Genomic DNA, 12,789 nt, shown 5'->3' on the forward strand with positions numbered 1-12,789 from the left:
TATGAGGTCATTCATGCTAGCTATTGTGAGCGTGTAGCCTTACCGACCATTTCTCAACGAGTCGTCTGGCCAAATTACCCCGTACACTCCTAACCCCTCAAGTCTCTGGATTGTTGATGCGGTCTAAAGGCTTGGCGATGATGTGATTGTGCCGTTACTTGTTTATGTTGGCATTCTTCTGCCTAGAACGTGTTTGTCTTTTTATGGCATGACGGGACTACAAAGAGGGATTTTGATCACTCAAGCTGAAATCTTAGGAATAATGAACTTACATGGAGGAATCTCGGTCACTCTCGCTGAAGCCCGAGAAATGACGAGCTAGCAGGGAGGAATTTTGATCACTTTCGCTAAAGTTTGAGAAATGACGAGCTTACAAGGAGGAATTTCTATCACTCCCATTGAAGTCTAAGAAATTACGAGCTTGCAGGGAGGAATTTCGATCACTCTCGCTGAAGTATGAGAAATGACGATCTTGTAGGGAGGAATTTCGATCACTCTCAGTGAAGTCTGAGAAATGACGAGCTTGCAGGGAGGAATTTCGATCACTCCGGCTGATTTTTTTTTTGGCGGGAACAGTGTCTTGCGTGAGTGGGACACATGTCGGCCATCCGAGCCATCAGTTTATTTTAATTGAAGTGACATGGCGGTTTGGCTTTATTGCTTGCCCAACCACCTATTAACTTCCCATTAAATTCACTGTCCCCTTTTCTTTTCTTTTTACCTTCACCATATTTTTCATCTTCCTCTTCTTCTTTACTTTTTCAAAATTTTCGATCTTCATATTCTTCTCCGACGCGCGTCACTCCTCCATTGTTGCTGTAAGTTCTTGCCATTTTATACTTGTTCTTGTTTTTTTTTCTTGTTGTCCTTGCTTATTTCTCTTTATTCTTCCTTGTTGCTGAATTGTCTTACTTTTTGGTTACAGTTTGAAACCCCGTTCTGCATTTGGCTTCTTGGGTCGCCATTGTTGTTGTACTTTGTTGCTCCTGCAACTTCTTGTCATAAAGGTACTAACTTTGTACCTTTTCCTGTATTTTATATGTCCAATTTTTCTTCCTTTTGTATTTTCCTTCACTTTTGTCAATTTTGATTGCCTTTGTCCTATTTGCCCCTGTTGTTGTATTTGTATTCTTGATTCTTTCTTTTCATTCTTCCCATTATTTTCATCGAATAAACTGATTATTGATTTTCGGGACCCCATTTTATTCCTCTTCTTTGGGGGCTTTTTTATTTTTTTATTTTTTTATTTTTTTTTTTGTCTTTGTAGATTTTAGAATGTCTGACGCTTCTAACAATCAGAATATGAGTGAGCCTCGCACGACCACCGAGTCAGATTCTGCTTCTTTTGAATCTCCCCGTTCAGGTGAGCGCTCTGCGCACACTCCTTTTACTTCTCGTGCTTATTTCCCCCTTCCTATTCAGATGGTTATGCCTTTTGATTGCCTCCCTGATGTGAGTAGGGTACTTCCATGGCCCCTCTTCTCTGCCTAGGCCGGGGTAGTAGTCGCCCTGCTGAAAGAAGTGCGTTATGACCCTTTTATGCCTGGACCTCGTCCTTACTTTTTGATCCTTATTGCAAGTGGGAACTAATTCAGGACGGGGTGCCTGTGCCCCACCTTGCTCGTTTAAGTAGGTGCGTAATGCGCCATGAGGTTTTAGCCGACATGGTCAAAGCTAATCCCTTTGATGTTTTTGTAAGGAGGGTGATCCCATCGTAAGGGGTACTCTCCTTAAATGCCCATGGCCCTTTGAAAGCCTAGGACTTTACACTTGTTAGGGTGTATTAGGATTTGAATTCCTGACTGTTTGGGAGACCTTGAATTAGAAATGATTCTATCATATACGATTTTTTGTAAGGAACAAGTAGGAGTCGCCAATGAGTTTTAGGAAAACCCATAAACCTCGTTCATGCCTTTCTCCCAAGTAGAGTTCAAGGGATATTTATCATGAATCATAAGTTTACCCATGCCCAAATTGGTCTACATAAACCAGAAATGAGTTCGGGAGAGAGGGTACCAAGATAACGTTCCCTTTAGGGGGGAATCACGATCCTAGCCCTATTGCGGCCTCTACTAGCTCTTCCTTTGCACAATTTCATCAATAAACAATATATGCAATGTGACACCTAAAACTATGTTATTGATTTTATTTACACACATCAATCATGTAGGAATTACATTGAAAAAGTCATTTTTCTTAATTATTCAAATTCGTGAAGAAAACAAGAAATAAACAATATTCGCCTTATCTTAAGTGATAAAACAACAATTAATTATTCAAATTCTAGTCTTGATTAACGAAAGAGTACTATATGAATTAATTAATTAAAATTTTGTTTAAAATGATCAAACAACACTAATTAATCAATTAAAGTTATTTAAACAATAAAAGAAAAGTGATTTATCTAAGTGCTCAGGAAACTAACCGTTCTTCTTTTATGCTAAATCTCCGTCTTATGCGTTTATGAACTTCCTTTCTTCATCGTACCTTCAAGAGCTTCAATGGATGTATTAGGGTTGAAGAGTAATTGGGAAGAAAGAGGGAAAAGTCGTATGATAGTAAGAGGGTTTGAGAGATTAGGGATTTCAGAAATTTATTAGGGTTTTTAATTATGATTTTCTGTCTGTTTAGAGCTGTGCGAAGATCCCTTTTTATAGGCGTAGGAATCTTGGTTTAGGGTTTTAGAGCCGTGCCGTTAGATGTCGCGCGCAACTCCCTGAGTCGCGCGCATCTCAATGAGTCGCGCGCGCCAGTCGCGCGCAACTGATTGAGTTGCGCTGGTTTGCGGTTTGCCTTATACGAAAATGTGTTTTTAAAACTTCCGTAACTTTTGATTGCGAAGTTGGATTTAGGCGTGTGAAATATCATTGGAAAGATCTGGAAGTATACTTTCCAATTCTGTTAAAGTTAGTTTAAAATATGTTATGGATCAAAAGTTATGGCCGTTGGAGTGCAAGGGTGTCGGTTTTGGGCCCGGTTTAGTGTTTTGATCATAACTTCTCCGTTTTTGCTCGGAATTGGGCTTGTAATATACCGTTGGAAAGATCTTTGAAAGGGATATCCATATGTATAGGCATTGCACGAGAATTTGATGGTTGGTTTATTTGTTTGGCTCAGTTTTTCAACAATGTAGGTTCCATTGGATCCAATCATTGTATTTGACGTATTTGGGTCCGTTATTAATCAATTTTAAACATGTATTGTATAGGATAGCTCCCGCTGAACTATCGTCCAGCCCCCAGGGTGCGTACTCACTGCCGAGAAAGAAATTAAAGGAGGGCTCACTAGCCCGGCAGGTCAGCCAGGGCTGACCAGGCTGAACTCTCCACGAAGGAGATGGTACGCCTATAAATAGAGGGTAAAGTACAACGAAAAGGAGGTGAGACACTCAAGTCATTATACTTTCTACATCTTTCTAAGTACACTTTCTCTCTCTAAACACTCTCTAACTTAAGCTTCGGAGGGGAGTTCCTCGAGCCGACCCCGAGGGCAGTTTACGTGTGCTGCCTTGTGTAGGTAGTTGACGGGACCCAGTTCACCCAGCAGAACCCTTGGATCCACACCTGGAACAATTGGCGCTAGAAGGAGGGGAAGGATCATCTAACCTGAGGTTCACTAACTGAGCTAGGGACTAGTTAACTAACCACCATGGCCAGAGAAGAAACTGTATAGACACCAATGTCTAAAACTAATGAGACCAGCCAAACACCACAAAAAACACCCCCAGTAACCATCGATCCAAAAGGATCCACCGGAAACCCCAAATCGACCATCTCGCAGAAATCCAACCTCGTCGGATCGACATTAGCTGCTACTAAAACAACGTCGAAACTAGTAGATCCGGTGGGATCCAGTTCCATTTTCAAATACGGAATGTCGTTAACAGGCGCAAACAATGAGCTCATTATTTCAACACTTGTAACCCAGAAACCGCAGTCCGTAAATATGCCAGCCATTCTGGAGAACCTCTTTAAGTGCAGTAAGGAGCAGCTGGCTGCAATGACTGCGGTCCTCACCAATATGGGTAAAGGGGCAAGTCCATCACCGACAGCGGCAGCTGCGGAGCCCGTAGCGAAAAAGCCAGCGTCCTCGACCCTCACCCCTGAGCAGAAAGAGCTCATTCAGCTGAGGAAGAAGATATTGAAGCTGGAAGCTCGTAACCTGAATCGAGAATGGAGTGTGTAGGAAATAACCCCAGCTCGAATCAGCCCGGAGAAGCGGGTCCCCCGCAGCAGGTCACCAGCCTCAGAGCGGGGACCCATCCCGGAGAGAGACAAACGAGCGCGAATCCAGGTTGTTCCAGATGATTCTCCATTTTGCCGGGAGATTATGGAAGAACCAATGGAGAAAGTAAAGATGCCAAGCTGCAGATATAACGGAACCACAACACCCAAAAGCCACATATCAGCTTTTGAGAACCATATGGTACTTTACACTATGACAGACTCAGTTTGGTGTAAGGCTGATGTCGTTAGCTCAAGGGAAAGATGAGCCCCTGAGGGAGTTCATCACCAGATTCAACAAGGAGGCAACAACCATCCCAAATATGAGCCAGGAGGTAGCGCTACTAGCAATGCAGAGTGGCTTACTACCAGGATCACCGTTCAGAGCGTATATGGGGCGTAAGAGCCTCAAAACACTTGCTGAAGCGCTAAAGCTCACGAGTTCATCAAAGCAGACGAGACTGATAGAGCAATGCTGGGTAGGAAAGCACCGGGTGACTCAGTTAAGCGGACAGAGATCACCCGGGCAGAGAACACACCCAGGGTGGACAAGCCGAGCAGGGCTGAGCAAAACCGCAGAGAAGCGGACAGGTCAGTAGGACTGAGAAGGTCAGACCCAAAGAGAGGGCCAAGGCCTGGGAGGTTTGACTAATATACCCCATTAACCCATTCCAGGTCTCATATATTCAGCGCGAATAAAGATGATGACAAGTGACAGAGACCTTCAAGGATGGTTAACAGGAATCGTGATACCAGCAAGTGGTGTGACTTCCATAGAGACCATGGTCACACCACTGAAGAATGCACACACTTGAAGGACAACATAGAAGACTTAGTCAGGAGAGGGTACTTGAATCAGTTTAAGCAGCGCGATGACCCTCCCAGAAGGAGGGATGAGGATAGAGCAGGCCGCCCTGACCGCAGAGGAGGTCATAGGGGCCCAGCCGGAGACAGAGACAGAGATGGCAAGCCAGAAGGCAGGGTGTATGTGATCAGCGGGGGTCCAGTACATGGGGGAACAATTACATCAAATAAATGACAATGATAAGCGTAGATGGCCACCTCTTCCCCCGCAGCCGCATGCCACATTTGACGAGTATGACCAGAAGGGCATAATTTACCCTCATGATGACCTGTAGGTGGTGACAATGAGAATCGCAAACTGGGAGGTGGATAGAATACTGATAGACGGAGGCAGCTCAGCCAACATCATATACATTAGTGCGTTCAACGAGCTGAAGTTGGACAGAAAGGACCTGAAGAGGGTGAGCTACGAAGTCACTGGGTTTAATGGGTCAAGGCTTACCCTAGAAGGCATAATCGAACTCTTAGTCCGAGTAGGGGAAAGATCAAGAAGGCGTGATGTCCGGGCAGAGTTCCTCGTGATAAACTCCCCTCCACCCTACAATGTGATCATGGGAAGACCGCTCATCCACAAGATAGGCGGGGTGGTATCCACCTATCACCTTGCCATGGCCTACACAACTCATGAGGGACGGTCAGCAAAGCTCAGGGGAAGTCAGAAGACATCCCAGCAATGTTACATAACTGCCCTAAAGCAGCCCGTAAAAATCAGACAGTAGCCTGGTTATGAGAGAAGGCCCACTAAGCAACCTGAGAGGAAGTCGAGGAAAAGGAAGCGAGAAGAATATTACAGGGAAAAGGATAAACAGAAGTTAGCAATGGAAAACTTCGAACCTGTAATGAGGAAATGGCCAGGCCACTTCCCAGTGGGGAGCATGTCACAGTCGAGCTCACAGAAGGTGACCCCTCTAGGACAGTGAAAATCGGGAAAGACATTGATCCAGGAGTAGGGGTACACCTCATAGAGCTGCTGAGGAAGAACAAAGACGTTTTCGCATTTTCCGTAGATAAGATGCCCAGAATTGACCCAGCAGTCATGGTACACAAGCTTAATATGAAGGAGGATATTAAGCCAGTTAGGCAGAAAAAGCGAAGTTTTTCCACGGAGAAAAACCAAGCAATCCAAGAGGAGGTGGAGAAGCTCCTGGAAGAAGGATTCATTGAACCTTGTGACTACCGAGAGTGGTTAGCCAACGTGGTCATGGTAAAGAAAGCAAATGGCCAGTAGAGAATGTGTGTTGATTTCACAGATCTTAATAAGGCCTGCCCGAAAGACTGTTAATCGCTGCAGCGGATAGATTAGCTGATAGAGTCAACCAGCGGGCACACCTTGCTAAGCTTCATGGATGCCTTCTCAGCATAACATAAGATCAGCTTGCATGAGCCAGACAGGCAGAAAACTGCATTCATCACTGAAGGGGGAGTGTATAATTACATAGCTATGCCCTTTGGGCTGAAGAATGCTGTGGCAACTTTTCAGAAGGCAATGGATAGAGTATTCCTTCATTAGAAGGGTAGAAATGTTGAAGTATACGTTGACGACTCAATTGTTAAGAGCGTCACGCAGGCTGGACATATCATGGATTCAGAGGAAACATTTGCCACCCTGAACAAGTATAAAATCAAACTCAACCCAAAAAAATGTGTCTTTGGGGTGAGCTCGGGAAATTTCTTGGGTTTTCTGATCAGCGAGAGAGGGATAAATGCCAATCCAGAAAAGGTCGAATTAGTCCTCAGCCTGCCTGAGCCTAAGTGCATCAAGGATATCATGCGGTTGACAGGTGGAATGGCCGTGCTGACCAGGTTCATCAGCAAGTCAGCGGATAAGGCCCTACTGTTCTATCAGCTATTGAAAGGGATTAGAGAATTTAAGTGGGGGGCTAAAGAGAAAGAATCCTTTGAGGGTATTAAGGAGCATCTGACTAAGCTTCCAACAATGATCAGCCTAGAGCTGAGGGAAAAGGTGCAGCTGTACATCTCCGCGTCAATACAGAAAATCACAGCCGTTTTGCTGGTAGAAAGACAGAAGCAACAAAGGCCAATATACTTCGTGAGCCACGTGCTGACCAAGGAAGAGCTAAGGTACCCATTGGTAGAGAAGCTAGCCTTCGCAGTGGTCACAACAACAAGGAAACTAAATCTATATTTTGACGCGCATGTAATAGAAGTCCTCACAAACCACCCGCTGGAGAAAGCATTACAAAAAATGGATGCATCGGGCAGACTCTTAAAATGGGAAATGGAGCTTGCTATGTACGAATTCGAGGTCAAACCTAGAGCATCCATCAAGGAACAAGCTTTAGCAGACTTCATAGTGGAAGCTTCCTATGAGGAGAAAGAAGATGATATTGGGGTCTGGAAGGTAAAGGTGGATGGGTCCTCGGCCCAAACGGGGAGTGGAGCAGGATTCATAATGACATCTCCAGAAGGAAACGTATTCGAGTATGCCATAAAGTTCAAGTTCAAAGCATCGAATAACGAAGCTGAGTACGAAGCGGCGCTGGCAGGACTGCGTATGAGCTTCGCAGCCGGAGCCCGCAAAGTACACCTGCAAACTGATTCTCAGCTCGTTGCCAGCCATCTGCAAGGGGCATTTGAGATAAGGGAGTCCACCATGCTGAAGTACGTAATCAAGGTAAAGGAACTGGCAGCTCAGGTAGTCCACTTCCAGATAGACTTGGTCCCGAGAGCAGGAAACTCTTAGGCCGACGCCTTGTCCAAGTTAAATAGCTCCACCTTACAAAGCCTCACAAGGACAGTGATGGTTGAAGTGCTAAAAGAAAGCAGCATTGCCGAAAAAGAGTAGGTAAACTGCATTGGAAGGCAGAGAGCCTGGTTCTCAGACATCTTGGCGTACAAAGTCCACGGCTCACTGGCCGATGATGAAGTACAGGCTAAGAAGGTGAAGAAAGACACCAACTAGTATGTAGTGATGAACGGGGAACTCAACAAAAAAGGCTTCTCAAAACCACTGCTGAGGTGTATTCCAGAGTGGGAGCAGGAGGGCATTATGGAAGAAGCCCACTCCGGAATATGCGCCAACGACATTGGTGGAAAAGTATTGGGAGTAGAGGTCCTCAGAAGGGGGGCATATTGGCCAACTCTCACATAAGACGCACTAGCGTATGTGAAAAAAATGCGACAAGTGTCAAAAGTATTCACTAGTCATAAATCAGCCAGCAAACGATCTAACTCCAATCCTCAGCCCGATCTCGTTTGCTTAGTGGGGAATGGACATATTGGGACCTTTCACCACTAGGTCAGCGGACAGGAAGTATCTCATTGTGGCGATAGATTACTTTACAAAGTGGATAGAAGCTGAACCCACTAAGTACATAAAGCCAGCCCAAGTCAGGACATTCATATGGAAAAACATTACAAGATTCGGGGTGCCACAGTGCATAGTCTTTGATCACGGGTGTTAATTTGACTGTGACACCATAAAGGACTACATGGGGGACATGGGCACCAAGTTTGCAAGTGCCTCAGTCTGCCACCCGCAGAGTAATGGTTAAGCAGAAGCAGCAAATAAGCTGATCCTGACAGCCCTGCAGAAGAAGCTGGAGGAGTACAAAGGGATGTGGGCAGACCTAGTCCCAGAGGTCTTGTGGGCAAACAGGACCACTGAGAAGGAGTTAACCGGTAAGAACCCCTTCACCCTGGCCTACGGGGCTGACATAGTTTCCCAGTGGAAGTAAAAATCCCCAGCCCGAGGATATAACACTATGAGCAGCAAGGAAATGAAAAGCGTATGCTGGAAGAGCTAGACTTCCTGCTAGAAGTAAGGATGAAAGCAGAAAAAGTTACCAGACCCATGCGTACGGCAAAAGCGCATGGCAGAAAGCTGTTCATTGCCCACAATGTAGATGGAGTTGGGCAGCCAGACCTTGGGAAACTTGGAGTGACCAGTCCTCGCTCCCTGTAGAGCCTCAAAAGCTTCTGTCTCACGGGCAAGCTCAGAGGGGAAACTGTGACCCCGACCATGTTGGTACGAATCTCTCTGTAGTTGCGCGGGGTTGCAAAGTTGGAAGGCTCCCTCTCCCAGAAGAACTTGACAGTTCAGTCCTTAAAACGTCCAAGTTTTGGTTAGGACAAGACCCTACTATCCTTGGGAGCAACATAGTACCACCCCGACTCAGTCCCAGAAGCATACCTCTTTAGGCTCATGAGAGACTTGAACAAGTGCAGGGACTCAAGATACCTTCGAAACCTTAAAATCCATAGTAGGCAAATCAGTGTTTGAAGGGAAGCAGGGTGCACCAGAGATATATATATATTGAAAGCACGAAGCAAATTCTCTAAGGTAGGGTCCAAAGGAAACCTTAAACCTAAATCTAGCTGCGAGGCAAACACATCAATGTGACCTGCGGGAGGAGCTGATAACTTCGCACCATCGGCGGGGTGAACCAACTTGTAACCCTCCCCAAAACCATAGAACTTCTGCCCAATAGCAGCCAGATCTTGCCTTTCAGCATCCTTGCGCCAACGGGAATCCAACACATAGTTCTTGGGCCCATAACACTTGTCGTCCAGAAAAAATTCAGTTTTGCCCTCCTCTACGGGCTCCACAACATAAGTAGGCTGACAGTCGTAATATGAGCGGTCACCAGGAGACTCAACCATCCTGCTTGATTGAACTACTGGGGAAGGAGATGGTGATGGAGTCCTAGTATTTCCACCTCGTACTACATAATGATCAAATCGATGCATGTCAGCCATGTCATCAAGCCAAGCAAAAATGTTTAAAGGCTGAACATGGGGAATGGGGCTAACAAGAGACACGTCTGGGGGATTAGCCTTGACAGCATCAACTAACATTTTATGGCGCATTACGCGCAACCTCAAGCGAGTAAGATGGGATAAAGGAACCCCATCCAGCGTGATCACTCGCTCGCAATAAGGATCAAAGAAATCAGGGCGGGGCCTGCGCTTGAAAGGGCGAAATGCACTACCTTCAGCGGGACGACTAATGCCCAACCCAGACGCAGCTGCAGGAGTCGCAACAGTTCCCATCTCGCTCGCAGCGGGGGGAAAGTCAGGAGGCATAACCGTTTGTATAGGGGTAGGAGAAGAAGGAGAAATAGGAGAAGTGTGCGCAGGGCGCTCACCTGAAAGAGAAGATCAGGAAGAGGAATCCGATCCAGTGGCCGTTTGAGGCTCACTCATGTTATGAATATCAGAAGCGTCAGACATTATGAAATCTACAAGGAAATACAGGCCAGCAAAGGAAAGAAAGAGCAATGGGGCACCAGAAAATCAAAGAATCAGTTTAGGAACAATTAAGGAATAAGAAGAAAAAATCCAAGAACGCAAATACAACAACAAAGAGAAGAAATGGGAATAACGATAATTGAGAAGAATCAAAAGGCACAATCTTACGAAGAAAAAGGAAAAAGAAGCAAAATTAAGTAAGTACAAACAACAAAAGGTACAAAGTAAGTACCTTTAAGGAAAAAAGTTGCAGAAGCAACAGAGTACAACAACAATGGCGAAAATAAAAGCCCAGCAAGACGAAAGTTCGAACCTGCAATTAAGAAGAAAAAAGAAGAAACAAGTCAGTGAAAGAGCAAGAATTATGGAGGGAAAAGCAAATAAAGTCAAAATCAAGACAAAAACAAAGACAAAGAAGCAAGAACTTAACACAACAATAGAGGATCACGAACGCTTGAAAAAGGAAAAGCAAAGAGCGAAAATTTTGAAATGACAGAATAATGAAAAGGGAAGATGAAAAAGTAAGAGGAGTAAAAGAAATAAGTGAAAAGAGGGGACAGTGAAATTAATACGAAGTAAATGGGCAGTTAGACACAAGGCAAAGCCAAACCGCCATGTCACTTCGGTAAAATCAAACTGACAGATCGGATCGTCAATACGTGTCCTACTCATGCAAATACGATTCCCGCCCTAAAAAAAAAAGAAGAGAAGAGAGCACTTTAGCGGGAGTGATTGAAAATCCTCTCTACAAGATCGTCATTTCTTAGTCTTCAGCGGGAGTGATTGAAAATTCTCTTTGCAAGCTCGTCTTTTCTCAGACTTCAGTGGGAGTGATCGAAAATCCTCTTTGCAAGTTCGTCATTTCTCAGACTTCAGCGGGAGTGATCGAAAATCCTCTCTACAAGCTCGTCATTTCTTAGACTTCAGCGGGAGTGATCGAAAACCCTCTCTGCAAGAGCGTCATTTCTCAGACTTCAGCGGGAGTGATCGAAAATCCTATCTGCAAGATCGTCATTTCTCAGACTTCAGCGAGAGTGATCGAAAATCCTCTCTGCAAGCTCGTCATTTCTCAGACTTCAGCAGGAGTGATTGAAATTCCTCCCCGTGAGCTCGTCATTTCTCAAGACAGGAACCAACGTCACCATACAAACAATACGGCAACAGACTCAACAATAACAGCACCTGACCTCCCAAGTCTCTAGGGCGCATCAACACCCTAGAGACTTGAAGGGCTAGGAGTGTGCAGGTTAATTCAGCCAGACGACCCTTTGAGTCATGGCCGATAAGGCTACACGCTCAGAACAACTGGCATGAAAAGAACCTCACGCCCTCTCTTGAGAGGCTAGTTGTAGGGGATAGCTCCTGCTGAGCTATTCCTTCCAGCTGGGCTCACTTAAGAAGAATGTTCCTACTAGCAAAGAGTAGACATGAGTGACCTCATACCACCTCTTGAAGGGCTAGTTATATAGGATAGATCCCGCTGAACTATCGCCCAGCCCCTAGGGTGCGCACTCACTACCGTGAAAGCAATTAAAGGAGGGCTCACTAGCCCGGCAGCGTCAGCCCACAAGGCTGACCAGGCTTAACTCTCCACGAAGGAGATGGTACGCCTATAAATAGAGGGTAAAGTACAACGCAAAGGAGGTGAGACACTCAAGTCATTATTCTTTCAACATCTTTCTAAGTACACTTTCTCTCTCTAAACACTCTTTAACTTAAGCTTCGGAGGGGGGTTCCTCAAGCTACCCCCGAGGGTAGTTTACGTGTGCTGCCTTGTGTAGGTAGTTGACGGGACCTAGTTCACCCAGCAGAACCGTTGGATCCTTGTGACTACCCAGAGCGGTTAGCCAACGTGGTCATGGTAAAGAAAGCAAATGGCCAGTGGAGAATGTGTGTTGATTTCACAGATCTTAATAAGGCTTGCCCGAAAGAATGTTACCCGCTGCCGCGGATAGATCAGCTGGTAGACTCAACTAGCGGGCACGCCCTGCTAAGCTTCATGGATGCCTTCTCAGCATAACATAAGATCAGCTTGCATGAGCTAGACAAGTAGAAAACTGCATTCATCACTGAATGGGGAGTGTATAATTACATAGTTATGCCCTTTGGGCTGAAGAATGCTGGGGCAACTTTTTAGAAGGCAATATATAGAGTATTCCTTCACCAGGACGGTAGAAATGTTGAAGTATACGTTGACGACTCAATTGTTAAGAGCGTCACGCAGGCTGGACATATCATGGATTCAGAGGAAACATTTGCCACCCTGAACAAGTATAAAATCAAACTCAACCCGAAAAAATGTGTCTTTGGGGTGAGCTCGGGAAATTTCTTGGGTTTTCTGATCAGCGAGAGAGGGATTAAAGCCAATTCAGAAAAGGTCGAAGCAGTCCTCAGCCTGCCTAAGCCTAAGTGCATCAAGGATATCATGCGGTTGACAGGCGGAATGGCCGCGCTGACCAGGTTCATCAGCAAGTCAGCGGATAAGGCCCTG

The 12,789-nt window shown here is 45.4% G+C and overlaps 1 protein-coding gene across 1 annotated transcript; it reads left to right on the plus strand.

Annotated features, from left to right (window-relative positions):
• The first annotated feature begins 4,953 nt into the window (after positions 1–4,953).
• Positions 4,954–5,806, plus strand: LOC145627839 (uncharacterized). The gene is made up of 2 exons (XM_081680183.1): positions 4,954–5,229; positions 5,363–5,806. The coding sequence occupies exons 1-2, from the start codon at positions 4,954–4,956 to the stop codon at positions 5,804–5,806; spliced, it is 720 nt and encodes a 239-aa protein (XP_081536309.1).
• The last annotated feature ends 6,983 nt before the right edge of the window (positions 5,807–12,789 follow it).

Source organism: Chenopodium album, chromosome 4, assembly GCF_948465745.1.
Source record: "Chenopodium album chromosome 4, dcCheAlbu1.1, whole genome shotgun sequence".
NCBI classification, from domain to species: Eukaryota; Viridiplantae; Streptophyta; class Magnoliopsida; order Caryophyllales; family Amaranthaceae; genus Chenopodium; species Chenopodium album.